General features: G+C 48.7%; 1 protein-coding gene across 1 annotated transcript in view; it reads right to left on the bottom strand.

Annotated features, from left to right (window-relative positions):
• The window catches only part of LOC115078387 (putative DBH-like monooxygenase protein 2), a 24836-nt gene extending 189 nt beyond the window's left edge, over window positions 1–24647 (bottom strand). Inside the window, 12 exon segments of the mRNA XM_029581296.1 lie at window positions 20–141; window positions 866–925; window positions 1929–2025; window positions 5815–5875; window positions 5878–5905; window positions 6000–6178; window positions 10329–10419; window positions 11966–12133; window positions 13539–13622; window positions 17778–17939; window positions 19397–19543; window positions 24381–24647. Coding sequence (XP_029437156.1) covers window positions 20–141; window positions 866–925; window positions 1929–2025; window positions 5815–5875; window positions 5878–5905; window positions 6000–6178; window positions 10329–10419; window positions 11966–12133; window positions 13539–13622; window positions 17778–17939; window positions 19397–19543; window positions 24381–24647 — 1466 coding nt within the window.
• Window positions 24648–24907: the final 260 nt, after the last annotated feature.

Raw genomic sequence — 24907 nt, 5'->3', positions numbered from 1 at the left:
CAGGCCAGAAAGGACTCACCTGAGGTTCAGAGCTTGATTTGTGTAGGTTAAGTTGGGGGAACTCAGACAGTTGCTGATGTTATTTCTGGGATACAAGTAGAGGAAACCCAGACACATCTCCTGCATGGTGCCCAAACCCCCCTGGCGGAAGCAGAGAAAAATGAAAAATTAGCCAGGCCTGCAGGAGGAAAGAGGGGAGAGGGGGCCATGAGGAATGAGAGCTCTGTTACTGAGTCCTGAGACCCGCATGCCCTGTTTGTACAGAGCGCCATGTGACGCTGGGTCTGCTGCCCCCCTCAGGCTGAGTGCAGGATAGCAGGAGGGGAGAGGGATGAGGAATGAGAGCTCTGTTACTGAGTGCTGAGCCCCGCATGCCCTGTTGTACAGAGCGCCATGTGACGCTGGGTCTGCTGCCCCCCTCAGGCTGAGTGCAGGATAGCAGGAGGGGGAGGGATGAGGAATGAGAGCTCTGTTACTGAGTGCTGAGACCCGCATGCCCTGTTTGTACAGAGCGCCATGTGACGCTGGGTCTGCTGCCCCCCTCAGGCTGAGTGCAGGATAGCAGGAGGGGAGAGGGATGAGGAATGAGAGCTCTGTTACTGAGTGCTGAGACCCGCATGCCCTGTTTGTACAGAGCACCATGCGACGCTGGGTCCAGTGCCCCCCTCAGGCTGAGTGCAGGATAGCAGGAGGGGAGAGGGATGAGGAATGAGAGCTCTGTTACTGAGTGCTGAGCCCCGCATGCCCTGTTTGTACAGAGCACCATGTGACATTGGCTCTGCTGCCCCCCTCAGGCTGAGTGCAGGATAGCAGGAGGGCAGAGGGAGATCTGTCTCCTCTGCTCATTTTGAGTATCATTACTTACCACGGTGACACTGGTCCGGTCCATAGTGTTGTACGTGCAATCCACCTGGATGGTATCGCCCTATGAAGAAAGCATAATGAAGACCAGGAATCTGCTAGGAGGCTGTGTGACAGGATGGGCTTCTCCAACACCCTATGATCCCACCCTCACTCCCCCGATTCCCAGGGCCAAGGTGCCCAGTGCCACATATCCCTGTTTTGCATCTGAGTTCAGATTTTGCTCCCACAGACCCCTGCTCCCTCTACGGCTCCTCACCTAGCTTTTGCCATCCCCATGCCCTTATCCTCACGGTCTCACTCTGACCCCCTCCTTCCCCTCTCTTGGCCTCTGGAACTGAAACATGGAACATAAAAAATTAACTCTTTCTCCCAATTCCATCTCAACCATCCATCATCCTTGCGTGTAACCCTTAATTATAACCCAACCCTAACCTCTCACCCTTAACCCTAACCCTAATCCATGCTTCCAAATCCATCCTGATCTTCTATCGCCCCTGAGTATAACCCTAACCCCTAATTAAAACCCAACCCTAACCTCTCACCCTTAACCCTAACCCTAATCCATGCTTCCAAATCCATCCTGATCTTCTATCGCCCCTGAGTATAACCCTAACCCCTAATTATAACCCAAACCGTAACCTCTCACCCTTAACCCTAACCCTAATCCATGCTTCCAAATCCATCCTGATCTTCTATCGCCCCTGAGTATAACCCTAACCCCTAATTATAACCCAAACCGTAACCTCTCAACCTTAACCCTAACCCTAATCCAAGCTTCCAAATCCTTCCTGATCTTCTATCGCCCCTGAGTATAACCCTAACCCCTAATTATAAACCAACCCTAACCTCTCACCCTTAACCCTAATCCATGCTTGCAAATCCTTCCTGATCCTCTATCTACCTTATTTCATCATCTGCCTCCCCCTCTTGAGATAAGGCCAGACCTTAATTATCAGACCTGTCCCCATCCCCTGTGTACCCGCTCCCTGAGTCGCTCTCGGGCGCACAGGAAGCAGAGATTCCCCTTCTCTCTTTTCCCCACCCCGCCATGTGGCCGTTCTCACCATTCTGACAGTGGTGATGTTCTCCATGTACCGTGACTCCTGAAGGTTGAAGTCAAAGGTCATGTCTCGTCCCAGAAATCCTATCTGGGATCCATTCCTGGGAGGAATGCAGAAGGAGGAGGAGGGGGGAGGGATAGGAGAGAAAAAGGAAAAGACAGGCAGAGAGAAAACATACAAATACAGGAAATCAGCAGGCAAAATATATTCTGCGAGAGCCGTCAGTGTGCTTGGATACGCCAGGGCTGCAGGCTGCATAAAACATTTCTAACATTGGTTGATGGACAAGTAAATGCCGCATGTTACTAAGACAAATCAGCACTGGAAGGCCTTCATGTTATTTGATGAGCAACAGATAAGGGCTGTCCTCTTAATTTATCTAGGTTAATATCCCCCCGAGGAAGCAACACAAGGGGCCCCGGTAGGGGAACATCAAATGGGTCTTAGTGGATGTGGGCTAATCAGTGAGAATATATTAGTAAAGATAGCGGGTGTGTGAGTTCTGGATATGTGGGCCTGAGTCTGAGACCAACATGGAGACTGTGACTCACCCAGAATCCTCTGCTGCCTTGACCTGCTTGCAGTTCTGGCCATGGGAACCTTAAATGCCCGATTGACCCTAATTTGGAGAAATTACAGGAGACATCTGGACAGCAGCTGGAGCTGTCTAAAACTTGTGATGGAGGTCATGGGGTCGAAACTGTGTAAGTGATACTCCCATAGGTTCATGCAATTTAGGGATTATTGTATGTTTTACCCCTAAAAAGCAGCACTTACTACTGACATACAAAGAGAGGCAGAGGCTAGTGCTTTGCATAAGCTGAAATCTGGCCATCTGTACCTCCCAAGGGTACCTATATTGCTTAAGGATATGCAATAAAAAAATGAATATTTGTTTCTACAAATTTGGAATTGTATCCTCGTGTCCGTGGAGAAGAGCCTTAAGCGTCTTTGGCGCTTAACAGTTCTTTGTGCTGCGGAGTAGTTGACGCAGCCTCAAGGTTGAACCCATGAGGCCTACGCCAGCAGCTGGTGAACGCACCCTGTAGCGGGAATGTCTGGAGCTTGTCTTTACCAACCACCTCCCCCATAGGTTGAGCTCTTGGGTTCTGGTGGCTGGCAGGCGGGTCCCTAGGTTGCTAAAGATAAAGCAAACCAGGGTCAGGGTAGGCAGCAGACTAATAGAGTCAGTCACAGGCAGCTAGCAAGAATGGTCAGGTCCAAGCAGTGGTCATGATCTGGGGGTCAGGCCAAGGTTGGACAAAGATACACTAAAGACACTGGACAAGATGGATAAGATAAAGCTGGACAAGGTGGGCTAGACAAGGCAGGAAGGTGAGGCTGGATGAGACAAGGCAGGAAGGTGAGGCTGGACAAGGCAAGGCAGGAAAGTGAGGCTGGACAAGGCAAGGCTGGATGAGACAAGGCAGGAAGGTGAGGTTGGACAAGGCAGGAAGGTGAGGCTAGACAAGGCAGGAAGGGGAGGCTGGATGAGACAAGGCAGGAAGGTGAGGCTGGACAAGGCAAGGCAGGAAGGTGAGGCTGGACAAGGCAAGGCTGGATGAGACAAGGCAGGAAGGTGAGGTTGGACAAGGCAGGAAGGTGAGGCTGGATGAGACAAGGCAGGAAGGTGAGGCTGGACAAGGCAAGGCAGGAAGTGAGGCTGGACAAGGCAAGGCTGGATGAGACAAGGCAGGAAGGTGAGGCTGAGAGACAAGGCAGGAAGGTGAGGCTGGACAAGGCAAAGCACGAAAGTGAGGCTGGACAAGGCAAGGCTGGATGAGACAAGGCAGGAAGTTGAGGTTGGACAAGGTAGGAAGGTGAGGTTGGACAAGGTAGGAAGGTGAGGCTGGATGAGACAAGGCAAGGCTGTATGAGACAAGGCAGGAAGGTGAGGTTGGACAAGGTAGGAAGGTGAGGCTGGATGAGACAAGGCAGGAAGGTGAGGCTGGATGAGACAAGGTGGGAAGGTGAGGTTGGACAAGGTAGGAAGGAGAGGCTGGATGAGGCAAGGTAGGAAGGTGAGGCTGGACTAGGCAAGGCTGGATGAGGCAGAACTGGATGAGACAAGGCAGGAAGGTGAGGCTGGATGAGACAAGGTAGGAAGGTGAGGCTTGATGAGACGGCAGGAAGATGAGGCTGGACTAGGCAAGGTAGAAAGGTGAGGCTGGATGAGACAAGGCAGGAAGGTGAGGCTGGACTAGGTAAGGCTGGATGAGGCACAGGAATCAGGAACTCTAGGCAACACGCACTGCAAGGCGAGGTAATGCTGCGAGATGGCTTAAATAAGCCAGTCGGGCTGACATCATTGGACGGCACTGCTCAGCGTTTCCTGCCATGGGGCCCATACAATGTACACATACGTGCGTGCCTAAGGAGGTTCTGGGAGAATTGTAACCAGGAAGAGGAGCGTGTTAATGGCGACTTCCCACGAACCATGTTCCTATCAATTATATTTGGCTGATAAATAGGTCTTCGTGAATTTAGGATTTATTTAAGTTGGCTAATTGGGCATTTTATATTGGTTGAGAAATAGGTTTTGTGAATCTCACCTCCTGACTTTATACTTCTGTTGCTAAATTGCTTTGAGAAATGTTTTTTTGTTTTAAGCTCATACAAATCTCTTTCTTGAGGTTTGAGTTTTTTTGAAGAGTGTTTTTTTCTTGGTATGTAATGATGACCTAAAGTTATACCACATTTTTATTTCCCTATGACATGGTCAGAGGAGTTAATGACAGCAGGCTATAAACATGGGGATACCACCCTCCCAGATAATTATAGGGGATTCTGTGCCCTTCCTAAGCCTGCAGAGACGTCAGATCGAGTTCATAAGAACATAAGAACATGTCATACTGGGTCAAACCAAGGGTCCATCAAGCCCAGCATCCTGTTTCCAACAGAGGCCAATCCAGGCCACTGTTCCTCCCCATACAGCGAACACAGACCTCATCTTTACCCTGCAGTCACTCATTAACAACAAACGCGTGAAAACCACACCCTCGGGCACAGCTCTGAATGTTTTATTGACTTTACATCCATCTGGCATCCTGGCAGCAACTTCCAGATACGGTAAAAAGGGATCTGAGGGAAAGCCTGGGATGTAATAAAATCCACGCTGCCTTCATCCTCCCCTGCAAGGTAAAGATGCAGGAGCTGCAAGCGGACGCCTCAGGCAGGAGCCAGCAGAGAGGCCATGGGGACAGATTTGCTGCGGGCCCACGAGAAGGAAAGAGTAGGTGAGACAAGCCTGACCCCACAAGAAAGAGACTGTGGACAGATTTGCTGTTGAAATTTAAACTTCTGTCTTAGAATTGTGTTGGAGCCGTCTCTGTCAGACTTTCTCCTGCATAACATTGCCATCCAGGAAGGAATCGCTCAGGGAGACTCCCTGCCACCACTCTTGTCTTGCACTGACCAACAGAAGAAGCTCTACAGCTTCTCATTCTCACAAATAATAGCAAAAAGACTGATTTGTCAGCAGCCTGGCATAGCCCAAAGTATGGGATCGTACTGCACTTATTATGGCTGTGATACGTGGCGGGGAATCTCAGTGCTGAAAACCGGGTGATCTGCTGATTGTCACAGGGAACAGCGCTGTATAAAACCTCTAACTATAATAATTAAACGTGCTCTATAACCCCATCACTGACTCAAGAAGAGAGTATTAGCTCTCGAAAGCAGGTCAAGAAATGGATTAAAGTAGTGAAATAAAAAGCAGCAGCTTGTGCGGCTCAGCTTCTCAGGAAGGCTCAGCTGGCCCTGAGGCAGCCCCAGGATCCAGCAGTAGCAGCCATGGGAGTATCCAGCCTGATTCCTCTGGGCTCTCTCTTCCTGAGTTCCCAGCGCCCCCGGAGGCTGGGCCTTGGGGAACGTTACCCTGTTTGCTCACCTGAAATGTGCGATCTCCACGGCTCTGCCTGCCAGGTGCGTGTGCAGGAAATATGCAAACCCTGCATGTCCGCCACGTCCTGTCCATTCACCTGCCACACAAAGAGGAAACAATGCATTGGCTCAGTTTTCTGTGAGGGCTGCTGCTCCTGCAGGCACCGCTCTTTCCTGAATAAGGCTACTCACGTCTCTAAATTTATCTGTCTTGCACAGTCCGTAGAGATGGTAGGATTGGGCCTGGGGTGGGATAAAGACATACGGATCTACAACATGAGCTCCAACCTCCAGCACTCCAGCATCAAACTGCCTCAGATTGTTTGTGTAATAGAGTCGAATCCCAGAGCTGTCTGTGAATGCAGCAGCATCTGTAAGGTAAACACACAGGGAGGATTAAGTGGCAATAGAAAACCAGCTTCTCTCACTGTCCCCCCGTACAACATGCAACTTTATACCAAGGAAACATTGAAATCGTCGGCTCAGTGTGCTGCGGCAGCCAAAAAAAGCAAACAGAATGTTGGGAATTATTAGGAAAGGAAGGGTTAATAAAACAGAAAATGTCATAATGCCTCTGTATCGCTCCATGGTAAGACTGCACCTTGAATACTGTGTACAATTCTGGTCGCCGCATCTCAAAAAAGATATAATTGCAATGGAGAAGGTACAGAGAAGGGCAACCAAAATGATAAGGGGAATGGAACAACTCCCCTATGAGGAAAGACTAAAGAGGTTAGGACTTTTCAGCTTGGAGAAGAGACGACTGAGGGGGGATATGATAGAGGTGTTTAAGATCATGAGAGGTCTAGAACGGGTAGATGTGGATCGGTTATTTACTCTTTCGGATAATAGAAAGACTAGGGGGCACTCCATGAAGTTAGCATGGGGCACATTTAAAACTAATCGGAGAAAGTTCTTTTTTACTCAACGTACAATTAAACTCTGGAATTTGTTGCCAGAGGATGTGGTTAGTGCAGTTAGTATAGCTGTGTTTAAAAAAGGATTGGATAAGTTCTTGGAGGAGAAGTCCATTACCTGCTATTAAGTTCACTTAGAGAATAGCCACTGCCATTAGCAATGGTTACATGGAATAGACTTAGGGGTAGATTTTAAAAGGTTGTGTGTGCACATGTATGCGGGGGCGGGGTCAGGCTCCTGGCACAGTGGCCATATTTTCCGCTTGGCAGGCGTGCACATGTTATAAAATCTGGGTCGGCACGCGCAAGGGGGTGCACTGCCGCACTGCCTTTCCCCGTTCCCTCTCAGGCCACTCTGAAATTGGAGCGGCCTCGGAGGGAACCTCCCTACCCCCCTACGCCCCCACCCCAAATTCCCCTACCTCCCCTGCCCTTTCCCCCCTACCTTTTTTTTTTCCTTAGTTTTGTTCCAAAACTTCAGCCCTGGGGCTGAAGCAGGTTGCATGTGCTGGCCGAGCGGAAAATATGGCCAATGTGCTGGGAGTCTGACCCCCCCCCCACCCCCGTCCTGCCCCACCCTGCCCTGCCCCCTCCCTGCCCCTTTTTGCAAGCTCCAGGACTTACACGTGTCCCGGGGCTTTGCACGTGACACAAGGCCTATTTAAAATAGGCCCGGCGCGCATAACCCTTTTAAAATCCTGCCCTTAGTTTTTGGGTACTTGCCAGGTTCTTGTGGCCTGGATTGGCCACTGTTGGAAACAGGATGCTGGGCTTGATGGACCCTTGGTCTGACCCGTATGGCATTTCTTATGCTCTTAAGGATAAAATTCCCACTCCTCTCACTGTCCCCCATACACGAGTTATACCATATATCTTTATACTCAGCTACTTCCCTTGCTGCCCCATAAACGAGCTATCCCATAAAACACTTCATATTTGCCGACGACGTCCAGATTGTGATCCCTATCAAAGATCCATCACTAAAGCGCTAGAACTTTGGGAAAATTGCTTTTCAAGAAATTAACGAGCTCTTATCCAGCTTAATCTAATCCTAAACCAATCAAAAAGTGAATTCATTCTAATCTCTCCAGATAATTGCAAAAATCACTACAAATCCACCAACCAACTTGCAACCTCAAAAGTAAGAGATTTAGGAGTCTCCATAGACAACAGGCTAAATTTGAAATCGTTTATCAACCAAACAACCAAAGACTGCTTCCACAAACTGCACGTATTAAAAAGAATAAAACCCCTATTTTCACTTCCCATGATTATAGAACAGTGCTCCAAGCAATAATATTTGCGAAAATTGATTACTGGCAACTCCATCCTACTAGGCATCCCATCATCACATACTAAACCGCTCCAAATGATACAGAACACCGCAGCAATAATTCTAACAAACAAAAGAAGAGAGAGATCACATTACACCAGTCCTTAAAGACCTACACTGTTACCAATCCACTACAGAATAATTCATAAATCCCTCACCACAATCTATAAGAATATTCATGGACTGGCTCCACTCCATCTACAAATAGCTCTTAAAAAAACACTCCTCCAACAGACCCATCAGAGAAGCATATAGAGAATTTCTACAGGTACCACCACAACAATACCACCCAACATATAACATTGAGAGATCGGGCCTTCTCCACAGCAGGTCCCCCACTGTGGAACTCCATCCCCCTAGAACTAAGACAGGAACCATGTCTTCAAACCTTCAGGAAAAGACTGAAAACATGGCTGTTCATGAAAGCATTTCCGGACCCTTAAAGATTCACTACCATCAAATGCAGTATTACTGAACATTTCCCATTAAACTGAAACAGTCTCTATCTACCAATCATTACAATGTTTTACTTCTCGTTAAACTTTTTATCTTTCCTCTAACTCTAATCCCAGTTAGAATGACCCCCGTTTTATTGTAACTTTTTTCTTCCATGCACTTGTTTTACTTTTTAATGTATACTCTTATGTTATTAGTTATTTACGTTATAATGTATTTCTCACCCCTTGTTTTATGTAAACCGACATGATACGAACTCCGTGAATGCCGGTATAGAAAAATACAAATAAATAAATAAATAAAAATAAAATATAACTCTATATTAAGTATAAAATGCTCACTCCCTCACTGAACCCCTTACATGAGTAATACTAAACAGCTTTACATTATAGATAAAATGTCTGCTCTTCTCGCTGTCCCCCCCATATACACGTTGCAAGCCATATAACTTTATACTAAGAATAATCACCGCTCCCGGCAACTGCCACATATTCATAAATTATGCTGCTAACAAATTCTGTGTAAATTAGATTGAACTGATGGTGAAACAGGTCAAGTCTATAGAAATCCATAGGAGAAACCTGTTGGTTTTTCCTTACAAATCAAAAGCAAGGAGGAGCATTTAACTAAGAAATCAATCATTCAGACATCACCATTGTAATATATTTAGGACACAGCTGAAGAAATGCTGCGATGGATCGTCGTAACATAGAAACATAGAAATGACGGCAGAAGAAGACCAAATGGCCCATCCAGTCTGCCCAGCAAGCTTCACACATTTTTTCTCTCATACTTATCTGTTTCTCTTAGCTCTTGGTTCTATTTCCCTTCCACCCCCACCATTAATGTAGAGAGCAGTGATGGAGCTGCATCCAAGTGAAATATCTAGCTTGATTAGTTAGGGGTAGTAGGGGTAGTAACCACCGCAATAAGCAAGCTACATCCATGCTTATTTGTTTTAATTACCCAGACTATGTTATTCAGCCCTTATTGGTTGTGTTTCTTCTCCCCTGCCGTTGAAGCAGAGAGCTATGCTGGATATGCATGAAGTATCAGTCTTTCTCCCCTGCCATTGAAGCAGGGAGCTATGCTGGATATGCATCGAAAGTGAAGTATCAGGCACATTTGGTTTGGGGTAGTAACCGCCGTAACAAGCCAGCTACTCCCCGCTTTGTAACGCCCATAAACCGCGTAGTCACAAGCGATTAAACGTGGGTCGTATTTAATCATAGGCCCATGGTAAAGTCTGCTCGTTTTTTAGTAATTTCAGTTTGTAAATAAAAAATTAGAAGGTTACTTCCCTTTCACAGACATCAAGCAGGCAACCCCGTGACGAGTAAAATCACTGCTGACACCACGTCATGTTTCAAAGGGGACTCTGGGTAACCTTCCAAAACTGAAAATACTAAAAAACGAGCAGACCCTGGACCATGGACCATGACTACATATGACCCACGTTTAATCGCTTGTGACCACGCGGTTTATGGGCGTTATGACGATCCATCGCAGCATTTCTTCGGCTGTGTCCTAAATATATTACAATGGTGATGTCTGAATGATTGATTGCGCGCTCCTTGCTTCTGAGTTCTGTGCTCTTTGCACCCAACTATTACGACCTCTCCTCTCTGCATGATTTTCCTTACCAGTGTCAGATAATTTAGAGAAAAACACAAGTAGCTCTGTGTGGATTGGAGGATGGAGAGGATGCACTGTGGGGTTTTCCAGCAATTGATCGTAACGCCTGCAGTTTGCTTACGCAGCCATCTCTTTCCTTCTCCCCTTCCTAGCTCTTTTGCCCCATCCTTGGTCACTTACTGGGGTTGTTGTAGTGCACCTCGAGCTTGCCATAGACGGCATCACCGGGAGCTCCGAGGGACAGGCCCGTGTTGTCCGGAAACTGGAGCCCCTTAATCGCAGGAGAGGGGGAAGAGGTGAGAGGCATTAGTCATCATCCCTAAGTGCAAGTACTCACTTTTGCCACCAACCCAACCCCATGGAGAGACGTCACAAACCATTTGAATTTGTGAAGCTTTATTGGTATAGCTTTCTGATAAATGGACAGGATTAGAAGATCCAGGTGATGTTGTGTTGCACTGCAGCCGCTCACCTACTTCTCATCCTTCAAGTACCTATAGTGGTAATAGACACAATGCACGCACTATCTGTCTGTCTTTCCATTATCTCTCATCCGTTCATGATCCAGTCTCTCCCGCCAGCTCTCATCTCTCCCTAATCTACCCAGCTCTTTATGAGGGATAATGGAGGAAACAGGTGAGAGAGGGATCATGGAACGGATGAGGAATCATGAATTCATCATAGTAAAACAGTAAATGTCAGCAGAAAAAGCCCTGCGTGGTCCATCCAGTCTGACCAGCAAGTTGTTTGATTTATTTATTTACTTATCTTAGGGTACTATCTGCCGCTCGGTGCAGGTTACCCCAGTTGACATAGGTTGCACCTTTTCCTCGTGGACAATGAAGGATAGGGGACTCCTGGATAGTGAGGGACGACGGCAGCACCATGAGTAGGTGAGAGTCGGAGCGGCTTTTACCTGCCCCTCCTGTTACCTGGATACACAGGGCATGGTTTTGATGCTTCTACTGTCCAGTGCCCGAACTCTCAGACAGCAGAGAGGAGCCCTCTCCTTCCTGCCCAATCCGTCCCCTCCCAGGCAGCCTGCCAGGAACAGGAGAGGAGGGGGCGAGCCTGGAGCAGAGAGAGCTCCCAAATTCAGGAGCAGAAACTGCAAAGTCTGCCCCCTACTCTGCTCCTGTTCAACCCACTCCACACTCGTCTGCAGGGAGGGGGGTGGGGGGAACTGGAACGGGAAGCAGAGCAAAGAAGAATCCAGTTTTATTCTGCGCATTTCTCTTTCTAGGTTCTGTATTTGTTTCTTTGATTTCTATTCTCTTGCTCTGTATTTTTACAGGGTTGTTCTGGGAGGGGTTTGTGCTGGCATCATAACGATGGTTGAGTTTAATTATTGAAATCTCGGGAGGGGGCTGCTATGTGCCTGAAAGTTACTTGGGGTTTGGGGGGGGGTCTCAGACCTGTCCAGTCGGAGGTTTTAGGATATGCGCATTGAATATGCATGAGATACATTTTCAGGTGATGCAAGCAGTGCATGGACATTCGTTGTGCATATCCCAAAGAGCTGACTGGCTGCGGCTCCCCCAGGCCAGGAATGGTGCCCGATACGTTTGCTTTCATTCTGCTCACAGTGCAAGGCCCTGACCAGCTCTCTTACACAGCCCTGCGTTTGTACCTCTGTCTGTGCTGTGCAGGGTGGCACCGCTCGCAGCAGCTGTTTCTTCCTATAGTTCTATGTTTATTCTATACCTGCAGTACCCAAATGCAATGCGCTTGGAAGAGTCTGGAAGGTGGAATACAAATCAAATAAATAAATAAAATGTCAACCTCACTTTCTTTAGGGGGTGGCACTGACAACTCACCTTCCCGCCTATGGCCCAGGCAGCCAGAATCTGCCAGCACTGAAAGAAGGCAGAATTTGGGATGTAACACTCGCCTGGAGCCGAAGAGAGACTGACATCACTGGGGCAGGCATAGAGCAGGATGTGATGAACCAACATCTCATTGCCAGCTTGTATGACTGGCTCAAACTGTAACGAGAAAGAGCGAGAGACAGGGAGCACAAATCAGTCAGGGCGCTGCTGCATCCCAGTGAGAAACACGACGGAAGGGGGACACGTGAAGTACATAGAACAGCAGCTCATCCACCACTCCCAGCCCGAGAACAGGGCAGGGCTCCTTTCACACTGCATCCACCACTCCCAGCCTGAGAACAGGGCAGGTCTCCTTTCACACTGCATCCACCACTCCCAGCCTGAGAACAGGGCAGGGCTCCTTTCACACTGCATCCACCACTCCCAGCCTGAGAACAGGGCAGGTCTCCTTTCACACTGCATCCACCATTTCCAGCCCGAGAACAGGGCAGGTCTCCTTTCACACTGCATCCGCCACTCCCAGCCTGAGAACAGGGCAGGTCTCCTTTAACACTGCATCCACCACTCCCAGCCCGAGAACAGGGCAGGTCTCCTTTCACACTGCATCCACCACTCCCAGCCCGAGAACAGGGCAGGTCTCCTTTAATACTGCATCCACGACTCCCAGCCTGAGAACAGGGCAGGTCTCCTTAACACGGCATCCACCACTCCCAGCCCGAGAACAGGGCAGGTCTCCTTTCACACTGCATCCGCCACTCCCGCCCGAGAACAGGGCAGGTCTCCTTTCACACTGCATCCACCACTCCCAGCCCGAGAACAGGGCAGGTCTCCTTTCACACTGCATCCGCCACTCCCAGCCCGAGAACAGGGCAGGTCTCCTTTCACACTGCATCCGCCACTCCCAGCCCGAGAACAGGGCAGGTCTCCTTTCACACTGCATCCGCCACTCCCAGCCCGAGAACAGGGCAAGACTCCTTTCACACTGCATTCACCACTCCCAGCCCGAGAACAGGGCAGGTCTCCTTTCACACTGCATCCGCCACTCCCAGCCCGAGAACAGGGCAGGTCTCCTTACACACTGCATCCACCACTCCCAGCCTGAGAACAGGGCAGGTCTCCTTACACACTGCATCCACCACTCCCAGCCTGAGAACAGGGCAGGTCTCCTTTCACACTGCATCCACCACTCCCAGCCCGAGAACAGGGCAAGACTCCTTTCACACTGCATCCGCCACTCCCAGCCCGAGAACAGGGCAGGTCTCCTTTCACACTGCATCCGCCACTCCCAGCCTGAGAACAGGGCAGGTCTCCTTTCACACTGCATCCGCCACTCCCAGCCTGAGAACAGGGCTGGTCTCCTTTCATACTGCATCCGCCACTCCCAGCCTGAGAACAGGGCAGGTCTCCTTTCACACTTCATCTGCCACTCCCAGCCTGAGAACAGGGCAGGTCTCCTGTAAAGAGATAACGAGGCCAGTGCTGGTGTGGCAAGGTAAATCACACCCATTTCTTTCCCATCAGGTACCTCTGGCAGTGCCGTCATAGCATAAAGGCAGGTTACCTTGTAGATATGATGTTTCTCAGTCACATTTGGCAGACGGAGGAATGCGCAGCCATACGTGGTGCCTACCTTGTTAACCGTAAACTATGAAAAGCAAAAGAAAGAGGCACAATAAGTGGAGGATGGAGATCTCGGTGTTACTGATTGCCTGGATATATGTTTGGTAAGTAAGCAATTGCCAATGAGAGGGGGGAGCACAGTAAAGGATTTTGATACTTCCCTCCCCACCCTCCAACCACTGAGTCTTAGTAAGTTACTCAGATCTCACTCCTGATACCAACTCTATCTGTGACTTTCAGCATGGAGTAACTCAGAGCTCTGAAAACTTCAGACCCAGCTCCCAGTCCTACCACTGCCACCATCTCTCACTGTGTAACCTTCAGCATGAAGTCACTCATCACAGCTGTGACAATTGCAGAAGCAACTTCCAATCCCACTTCTGACACCAACGCTCATTGTGTGACCTTCAGCATGAAGTCACTCATCACAGCTGTGACAATTGCAGAAGCAACTTCCAATCCCACTTCTGACACCAACTCTCATTGTGTGACCTTCAGCATGAAGTCACTCATCACAGCTGTGACAATTGCAGAAGCAACTTCCAATCCCACTTCTGACACCAACGCTCATTGTGTGACCTTCAGCATGGATAGAAATAAAGGTTAACAAAAAAATATCAGGTGCCACCTTTTTATTGGGCTAACAATACAATTCTTGTTTAGATTTTGAGAGCTAAAGCTTTCTTCTTCAGGTCAGAATTTGAATGAGCAAAAGATGGACACAGTACTGTGGGTCTACAGACCCTCTTGGTCTCTTAGATCAGAGAATAAATGTTACTGGAAGTACCATCTATAAAGGTGGCTCATCTGGAGATTAGGAAAGATTGAGCTTTTCCCTTCCCTGGGCCTCTGTTTTGGAACTCGTTGTCGGACCAAACCAAGATCATTGATTGTCACAGTTCCTTCAAAAAGGAAGGAACTGAGACTTATCTATTTAATAATCAGGCCTTGAGCCAAGAGCTGAAGACCTAGTACTTTTTAGATTTCTGACAATGCAGAGCAGAGTGATTTAGTTTTCTCCCAGACCTGTTGCCATCATCTTGCATCGTTGCAGGCTTTTGTCAGTTTGTGTTTGTATATTTCTTTTTTACTTCTTATGTTTTTTATTTTATATTGTAATCCGCCTCAAACTATTTGTTATTGTGATGAAGTTGAAAACAAATTTTAATAAATTCAAATTCAAAATGACCTCCAGCAAAGAGTAACTCGGAGCTATGAGACCTGCAGACTCCTCTTCCAATCTCACGACTGCCATCTGACTGTGTGACCTTCTGCACTCAGAGCCGTAACACCTGCAAACCCAGCTCCCAGTCCCACCACTCCCACCAACTGAGTCACTCAGAGCATGTAACCACTCAGAGCTCTTAAACCTGCAGACCCAGCTCCCAGTCCCACGGCTTCCACCAACTGAGTCACTCAGAGCATGTAACCACTCAGAGCTCTTAAACCTGCAGACCCAGCTCCCAGTCCCACCGCTCCCACCAACTGAGTCACTCAGAGCATGTAACCACTCAGAGCTCTTAAACCTGCAAACCCAGCTCCCAATCCCACCGCTCCCACCAACTGAGTCACTCAGAGCATGTAACCACTCAGAGCTCTTAAACCTGCAGACCCAGCTCCCAGTCCCACGGCTTCCACCAACTGAGTCACTCAGAGCATGTAACCACTCAGAGCTCTTAAACCTGCAGACCCAGCTCCCAGTCCCACCGCTCCCACCAACTGAGTCACTCAGAGCATGTAACCACTCAGAGCTCTTAAACCTGCAAACCCAGCTCCCAATCCCACCGCTCCCACCAACTGAGTCACTCAGAGCATGTAACCACTCAGAGCTCTTAAACCTGCAGACCCAGCTCCCAGTCCCACGGCTTCCACCAACTGAGTCACTCAGAGCATGTAACCACTCAGAGCTCTTAAACCTGCAAACCCAGCTCCCAATCCCACCGCTCCCACCAACTGAGTCACTCAGAGCATGTAACCACTCAGAGCTCTTAAACCTGGAGACCCAGCTCCACCGCTCCCACCAACTGAGTCACTCAGAGCATGTAACCACTCAGAGCTCTTAAACCTGCAAACCCAGCTCCCAATCCCACCGCTCCCACCAACTGAGTCACTCAGAGCATGTAACCACTCAGAGCTCTTAAACCTGCAGACCCAGCTCCCAGTCCCACGGCTTCCACCAACTGAGTCACTCAGAGCATGTAACCACTCAGAGCTCTTAAACCTGCAAACCCAGCTCCCAATCCCACCGCTCCCCACCAACTGAGTCACTCAGAGCATGTAACCACTCAGAGCTCTTAAACCTGGAGACCCAGCTCCCAGTCCCACCGCTCCCACCAACTGAGTCACTCAGAGCATGTAACCACTCAGAGCTCTTAAACCTGCAGACCCAGCTCCCAGTCCCACCGCTCCCACCAACTGAGTCACTCAGAGCATGTAACCACTCAGAGCTCTTAAACCTGCAGACCCAGCTCCCAGTCCCACGGCTTCCACCAAATGAGTCACTCAGAGCATGTAACCACTCAGAGCTCTTAAACCTGCAGACCCAGCTCCCAATCCCACCACTCCCACCAACTGAGTCACTCAGAGCATGTAACCACTCAGAGCTCTTAAACCTGCAAACCCAGCTCCCAATCCCACCGCTCCCACCAACTGAGTCACTCAGAGCATGTAACCACTCAGAGCTCTTAAACCTACAGACCCAGCTTCCAGTCCCACCGCTCCCACCAACTGAGTCACTCAGAGCATGTAACCACTCAGAGCTCTTAAACCTGGAGACCCAGCTCCCAGTCCCACCGCTCCCACCAACTGAGTCACTCAGAGCATGTAACCACTCAGAGCTCTTAAACCTGCAGACCCAGCTCCCAGTCCCACCGCTCCCACCAACTGAGTCACTCAGAGCATGTAACCACTCAGAGCTCTTAAACCTGCAGACCCAGCTCCCAGTCCCACGGCTTCCACCAAATGAGTCACTCAGAGCATGTAACCACTCAGAGCTCTTAAACCTGCAGACCCAGCTCCCAATCCCACCGCTCCCACCAACTGAGTCACTCAGAGCATGTAACCACTCAGAGCTCTTAAACCTGCAGACCCAGCTTCCAGTCCCACCGCTCCCACCAACTGAGTCACTCAGAGCATGTAACCACTCAGAGCTCTTAAACCTGGAGACCCAGCTCCCAGTCCCCAGCGCTCCCACCAACTGAGTCACTCAGAGCATGTAACCACTCAGAGCTCTTAAACCTGCAGACCCAGCTCCCAGTCCCACCGCTCCCACCAACTGAGTCACTCAGAGCATGTAACCATTCAGAGCTCTTAAACCTGCAGACCCAGCTCCCAGTCCCACCGCTCCCACCAACTGAGTCACTCAGAGCATGTAACCACTCAGAGCTCTTAAACCTGCAGACCCAGCTCCCAGTCCCACCGCTCCCACCAACTGAGTCACTCAGAGCATGTAACCACTCAGAGCTCTTAAACCTGCAGACCCAGCTTCCAGTCCCACCGCTCCCACCAACTGAGTCACTCAGAGCATGTAACCACTCAGAGCTCTTAAACCTGCAGACCCAGCTCCCAATACCATGCCTACCACCTGTGTGACTTTCAGTGTAAAGCCACTTTTGGCTGTGACACCTGCAGACCTATCTCCCAATCCCACCACTCCCACCATCTCACTGTCACCATATGTGAATCACTTGACCTCACAGCTCTCTGTATGGAGCAATCCAGAGGAAGGTGAAAAAGCCCTGTGCATATTTAGCCAATTCTGCAACAGTGAAAATAATTCCTACCTGATCCTCAGACATCCCCTGGGTATGAGGAGAATCTGGAATTGGGCGCTGATGAGTATGAGGAGGGATCTTTTTTTGGGGAAGGGGGGATTTAGTGCTATAGGAGATGTCAGTGCAGGGATACCTACCTCTTTAAGTTTCTAAGCCTACACATGTTCCCGCAGCCAGGAACGTGCATTAGTGTCATGGGTAATGTCTGCCATTAGGAACATGAAAATGCAGATTTATTAAAATTTGGTGCTCACATACCTTAATTTAGTACATCCTCTGGAAAATAGCTTTGCTTCACCATTTTACAATGGATTGAAAAATAGGCCCCTAATCTTATAGCCCATAATTTCACCCCCACTCCCCATGTTTCCACGTAATGTTAGGGGATCCTCACATGCAGGACTCACATTGTTCATTTTCACATCGGAAGACGTGGAATTAATTGGGGTAGACAAACCAGATGAAGGGATTTCTTGCAGAAGGTTGATGGATTGGGTGAAATCGTTATCCCCATGATACTGAATAGTGTCATCTAACCCATACGCAGCAATGACCCGGAACGTCCCCACCTGAGGGAAGAAAGACACGTTGAGTGAGAAACGTAAACTTCTTGGGATCAGTTGCTCGTCACTTTTATAAAGCTCAACAAACGTTTAGCAGGGATGTCAGGGAGTCAGGTCCGAAAGTGGCATTAGTTTAAGAAAAGTAAAATGCCTCGGCAGATTCTTATAAACAGATGTTCAGGGTTTATAAACTGTCAAAAGATTCTGTAAAAAGTTTACACACTTTTCTCCCAAAATGTTGTGCTTTTTGAGAAATCAAAAGAAGTGGTTAAATTCATCAAAACCCTATCCCTGTAAAGCCTCACTCATCATCCAGCTCTAGCATAGCCAACACCTAATAATCAATAATAATCTATCCCTCCATCACCATCATCATACCCAGCTATCACTTCCCAACACATATTCCTTCATCCATCAGATTCATCTAGTCCCAATTCATCAAAGCCATCAACCTCTCCACCCACTGATGCCTCATCCATGGTATCCAAAATTCCTCTAATCCTCAATCATACCCTTCCATCCATCCTATCCACTCATTCATCATTTCCATCAGTCAGTCCACTCATTAATCATCCATCATAACCACTCATTCCATCTTCATTGTATCCATCTATTCATTATATCAATCCATTATCTATCAATCCATCCATCCATCATACTACCCATTCTCCATCATATCTATTACTTCTTTCATCCTATCCATTCATTCCTCATCCAATGTATCCATCAATGTGTCCTCAGTCATACCCTTCCATCCATCCTATCCACTCATTCATCATTTCCATCAGTCAGTCCACTCATTAATCATCCATCATAAGCACTCATCCCATCTTCATTATTTCCATCTATTCATTATATCAATCCATTATCTATCAATCCATCATACTACCCATTCTCCATCATATCTATTACTTCTTTTCATTCTATCCATTCATTCCTCACCCAATGTATCCATCAATCCCTCTAGTCCTCAGTCATACCCTACCATCCATCCTATCCACTCATTCTTCATTCATCATATCCATCCATCCATCCATCATACTACCCATTCTACATTCATCATATCTATCAATACCTCTATCCATCACTCATTTGTATTTCTCCATCCATCCATCATAACCAATCAATCCCCATTAATCGTATTCATCAATCCATCCATTTTTTCATACCAGCACCTCATTCATCTGTCCTTTCTATCCATTATTTATCTATCCATACATCCATCCATCTATTTTCCATGCATTGCATCCATTAATCCATTCATTCATCATCTCATACTCACAAATCATCCAACCATCATATGTCTATTATTTATCCTCTCATTCTTCGCTCATTATATTCACCAATCCATCTGTCCACTATATCAATCCATTATCTATGCATCCGTCCATAATATCCATCCATTCCCCATTCAACGTATCCATCTGCAGTATCATTAATAAACCTTGCAGCCATCCACTTACTGTGATGTTCATGTCGTTGGGGTCACAGATTGCGAAGGCCCGGCTGAACCCCATGGTGGTGAAGGTTCCATTCTCTGTCAGCGACAGTAGCTGGTAGTTCTGCAGGGTGTCTCTGATGGGAGCTGAATTCCCTATCCCATGATAGTCCTGAAAATAGATGCGAGCCCATAATTCTTCCTTACCTTCTCTCTCTCGTTCTCTGTCCCCATAGCAGTGATGATAAGTCACATCCTGTGCTTCTCTTGAGAAACTGCAGAGTACACCCAACTGAGGAAGACTAGGGCCTTTCTTACCTTGCTTTTCCCATTATTATTTTTGTGCATGGTGGGTTTTACATTTTCTTTACCTTGTCATTTATGTGATGTTTTATACGCTGTGTTATTCTCTTTCATTTTATGCTGAATTTAAGGAAACAGTGCAATATAAAATGGTTTAAAAGAAATGAATAAATGTCAGGATTCCAGCCAGAGGACTGAACGTTTCTCACTGCCAGTCGAGGACATGTGAAGGATGGGGAACAGAGCTTGATTGTCCTCAGGACATTGTACATTGTACAAATCAACTCCTCTTTTACCTTCCATCGTTCCAAACGACAGAAAAGCTTCACTGATGTCTACTTTACTGTTCGTACCTCTGACTTGTGTATGTAAAACGCCCCCCCCCCCCCAGTGCCCCCTCTTACAGTGGAATAAATAGCAAAGATTCATATTGGTCTCTACGGGAGCAGGGAAATTATCCATGACCTCTTTTTTATCGCGGGCACTGTTTTTGCTACAGCTTTCTGATGAATGATTGACACTGAAACAGCGTGGCATGGGGGATCTGCACAGGAGGCTGAAAGGCGGCTGAAAAAGAGCGATACAGTCGGTCTAATCTGCCCTACAGACTGTAAGGAGCACCCCCTGTGAGGCTCCTGCCTGCATCAGATCAGAGCCTGAACTTATCCTGGCTTAGGAGTGAGGTTCATTCCTGTCAAAGCAGGCACCGAAACAACTCCCCAGAGTCCTCGTTATGGGATAACCAGGACGGAAAAGATTGCCGTTTTACGCAGATCAGCGGTGGCCTCAGGTGATTCTTCTGGAAAGGGAGACAGACACCCCCAACCCCCAAGCTCCTGCTGGGTGCCTTGTATTTCATGCCCTAGAAGGGAGGACAACCCAGGAGTAAATACCAAGGGACACATCCACAGAAGAGGTGGATTTGAACTTTGTTTTGATCATGGTTCTTCAAGTGAGGGAGATGTGCTTGCTGCCAGCTGATAACCATCGACACAACATCACACTCATTGCTTTCTTATGGGATAATATCCACTCCGAGTGTCCCATCTGAGAAAGACTCAAGAACCGAGATTACAGCCGCAGAGACCTTTCAGCTGACACCTGGGGCCTCGGAGGTTCATCCTCCCCCTGACCCCATCACATGGAGGATAACTTTCAACACTGCTCATGTGATAATAGGGGCGCGGAACCAGAATGCTTGCGTATGTAAAAGCCACAAGCCGCGCAAGCTCGGATTTATCTGCATGAATGCCGATTTCTCCGGCTACGTAGCAGCTCATAACTGGATAAGTACAAAAAGTGCTACTTAGACGGACAAGTAGTGCTTTTCAGGCGCTGCTACGTAGCTGGATAAATGGGAATTTAGGCAGATAATTGCCACAGCTTATCCGGAAAACTTCAGATTTGTCTTTCTAAGTAGCAGGAGAGATGCTACTTAGCCAGATAAGTGTGCGCAAGTGATATACCTGCGTATTTATATGTTGATTTTGAAAGGATATGCAAGAACATTTTAGTCGTGTTAAATTTGGTGCTTTTACCTCCCGTAAGTTGGCTTTTACACGCATAAGCCGGGAATTTTGCAGCATGAGCGTGGCAGTAAAATAACCACTTACCAAGGAGCCTACCAGTTTGCCCAGTCCATCTGCAGCTCGTGAAGACGGCATCCCCACTGCCGCAGACCCCCCACCACCCGTTTCTACACTTTTACGGTGCTTACGATCACGCACAGCAGAGGAAATCTACTCCAGTAAAAGACTTCTGCGCACCACTTTGGTAGGATTTAGAATAGCAACACCAGAGGACGCCGCGTTTCCACACAATCAAAGCTACACGCAGACCCCAATTTTCACGCGTGTCTTGTGGTTTTCAAAATAGCAGCGTTGGAAAACTCCTGTAAGGGTCGATCTGGATGAAGTGCCAGGGCTATCCCCCCCCCCCCCCCCCCCATCTTCAAGAGGAGCAGAGAGGAGCACATCGGCAACACCGTCCCAGTCTGATGGACCCGGTGCCGATGCAAAATGGATCTGTTGGGAGAACTGCGGATTATTGTCTGTTAGGGATGTGCAGACAAAAACTTTATGTTCATAAGTCCATAAGTCGAAAGGGGGGGGTCAATTTCAGTCAATATGGACATATGGAGAATCCCATAAGTTGAGGGTCTGTCCATACGTTCACCAGTTCCCTAAATAAAAATTTAAACCCCTCACCCTCCTTAATCCCCCCCAAGACTTACCAAAACTCCCTGGTGGTCCAGCGGGGAGTCAGGACGCCATTTCTGAACTCCTTTGCGAGGAGCACGTGACGTCGGTGTCACGTGATTCCCCGCGGGTTCGCTCCGGGACCCTCGTTGGACTCAACCGGAACTTTTGGCCCCCCCCCAAGCTGGGACCCTCGTTGGACACAACGAGGGTCCCGGAGCGAACGCGCGGGGAATCACGTGACGTCGGCGTCACTCCAACGTGACGCCGACGTCACGTGCTCCTCGCAAAGGAATACAGGAATGGCGTCCTGACTCCCCGGGAGTTTTGGTAAGTCTTGGGGGGGGGGGATTAAGGAGGGTGAGGAGTTTAAATTTTTATTTAGGATCAACGATCGCGATTTACAACTTATTCAACATAGCTATGTTGAATAAGTTGGAAATCCGATCGTTTTCGCCTCATCACTTTTTTAAGTTAAAAAAAAAAAAAAGTTGCGTTTTACATATGCGGTCAAAACGAATGCACACCCCTATTGTCTGTTAACAGGGTTTCTCCTCCTTTTCCCATTCTTTTAGTGAATTTTAATTTTAGTGAAAGCTCCAGGTTGTAAGCGTTACACAGGGAAATGTGTGGAGGAAGATTTCTCCCCCATCGCCAAGAATCCTCTGACCATCCCAGGCTTTACCCCTCACTCCCCCAGCTCTGAGGATCCTCTGTGCTTATCCCAGGCTTTACCCCTCACTCCCCCACCTCTGAGGATCCTCCGTGCTTATCCCAGGCTTTACCCCTCACTCCCCCACCTCTGAGGATCCTCCGTGCTTATCCCAGGCTTTACCCCTCACTCCCCCCACCTCTGAGGATCCTCCGTGCTTATCCCAGGCTTTACCCCTCACTCCCCCACCTCTGAGGATCCTCTGTGCTTATCCCAGGCTTTACCCCTCACTCCCCCACCTCTGAGGATCCTCCGTGCTTATCCCAGGCTTTACCCCTCACTCCCCCACCTCTGAGGATCCTCCGTGCTTATCCCAGGCTTTACCCCTCACTCCCCCACCTCTGAGGATCCTCCGTGCTTATCCCAGGCTTTATCCCTCACTCCCCCACCTCTGAGGATCCTCCGTGCTTATCCCAGGCTTTACCCCTCACTCCCCCACCTCTGAGGATCCTCCGTGCTTATCCCAGGCTTTACCCCTCACTCCCCCACCTCTGAGGATCCTCTGTGCTTATCCCAGGCTTTACCCCTCACTCTCCCACCTCTGAAGACCCTCTGTGCCTGTCCCAGGCTTTATCCCTGACTCCCCACCTCTGAGGATCCTCTGTGCTTATCCCAGGCTTTACCCCTCACTCCCCCACCTCTGAGGATCCTCTGTGCTTATCCCAAGCTTTACCCCTCACTCCCTCACCTCTGAGGATCCTCTGTGCTTATCCCAGGCTTTACCCCCTCACTCCCCCACCTCTGAGGATCCTCTGTGCTTATCCCAGGCTTTACCCCTCACTCCTCCACCTCTGAGGATCCTCTGTGCCTGTATTAAGCTTTTTTTTTTCATTCAAGTCTCATTTTTGCCTCCAACCTCCCCTGGGAGTTTTGATTTATGTAGTCACCACACTATCAGTGTTAATTGTGGCTCGCAGGAAGGCCCCCATGAGCCACGGGACTCACCCCATAGCCAGGAACACACTCCTGTGGCTGGGATGCCCTGCTCTCTCCAGTGCCACTGAGCGTGGTGAGGCAGGACCCCCTGCTCCAGTGCCACTCCTCCTAGTTGTGCCACATATTGAGGGGCCCATGGCGGGAAGGTTGCTTTTGTGCTCCCCAATGACATCATCACCATAAAAGGGTCCCTCTGAGGAGCAAAAGACGCCTCAGGAAAGGGTCTCCTGTGTCCTGCAGTGTGTGCTACTTCTCCTCAGTGTCTGCTTCCTGCTTCCTCGTTTTATCCTTCACCATTTCCTCTTCTGGATCTTGAGCTCTTGCCTGAACTGACTCCGATTGCCTGTCACCTGCACCTGAACCCTTGCTTAGACCTGACTATCCTTGCTCGCTGCCTGCCCCATCTTTGGTTGTCATCTGACTCTGTCTCTGGTGTGTCTCTGGATGCTGACTACCACCTCTACCACAGGGACCCCGCCAAGTCCTGCCAGCTGCCAGAACCCAAGAGCTCAACGTGCAGAGGAGATGGATGGTAAAGATGAAGCTCCAGACTGTCCCGCTAGAGGGCGCATTCGTCAGCTGCCAGCGTAGACCTTGGGGGCTCAACCTCAAGGCTGTGTCAACTATGCCACAGTGCTAAGGGCTCACACACTCCCTGTGTGAGCCTTGCAATCAGGAAAGAAATATTACTTGTTTTAAATTTCTCAGCAACTCCTTGCAACTGAAAAACCTTTTTTTGTGGAGGAGAGAGGGATGGGTGAGGAGCAGATAAGAGGTTGGGGATGAAGAGGAAAGAGGATTCTCCACTATAAAAGTTTGACGTACCAAATGATTGCTCACAAGCCGCTACTTCTACTTACCGCAAAATAGTAGCTTTGGTTGGGGAAGACCCCTCCGATGACAATGTCTGCCCCTGTCATCCCTCCGTCAGGGCTCAGGCCAAAACCGACCCAACCTGTGGTTTTGACCTGCAGTTGAAAACGTATTTGCTCTGTGGTCTTATCAAATCCCCAGCTCAGTAGCACATTTCCATTCGTGTCCAGTGCTTCGGAGAAGCGCAGCTCAATCTGTTGGCCATGGACCACCACAGAAAGAAGGGAGAAGGTAAAAACTAGCAGAAGAGCCATGTTCTGGAGAAGAAGCAGTGCGAGGTCCTTCCTGGGTTCACCCACTGACTTACTGTCAGATAATGAATATAGAAGCAGTGCGAGGTCCTTCCTGGGTGCACCCACTGACTTACTGTCAGATAATGAATATAGAAGCAGTGCGAGGTCCTTCCTGGGTGCACCCACTGACTTACTGTCAGATAATGTATATGGAAACCTCGTGAGGGGCGGGGAGGATGCTATGGAATGCAGATCATCCACTCTACTCGTTTTTCAACAGG

This window comes from Rhinatrema bivittatum, chromosome 16 (assembly GCF_901001135.1).
Source record: "Rhinatrema bivittatum chromosome 16, aRhiBiv1.1, whole genome shotgun sequence".
NCBI classification, from domain to species: Eukaryota; Metazoa; Chordata; class Amphibia; order Gymnophiona; family Rhinatrematidae; genus Rhinatrema; species Rhinatrema bivittatum.
This window is presented reverse-complemented; position numbering and strand designations above follow the sequence as displayed.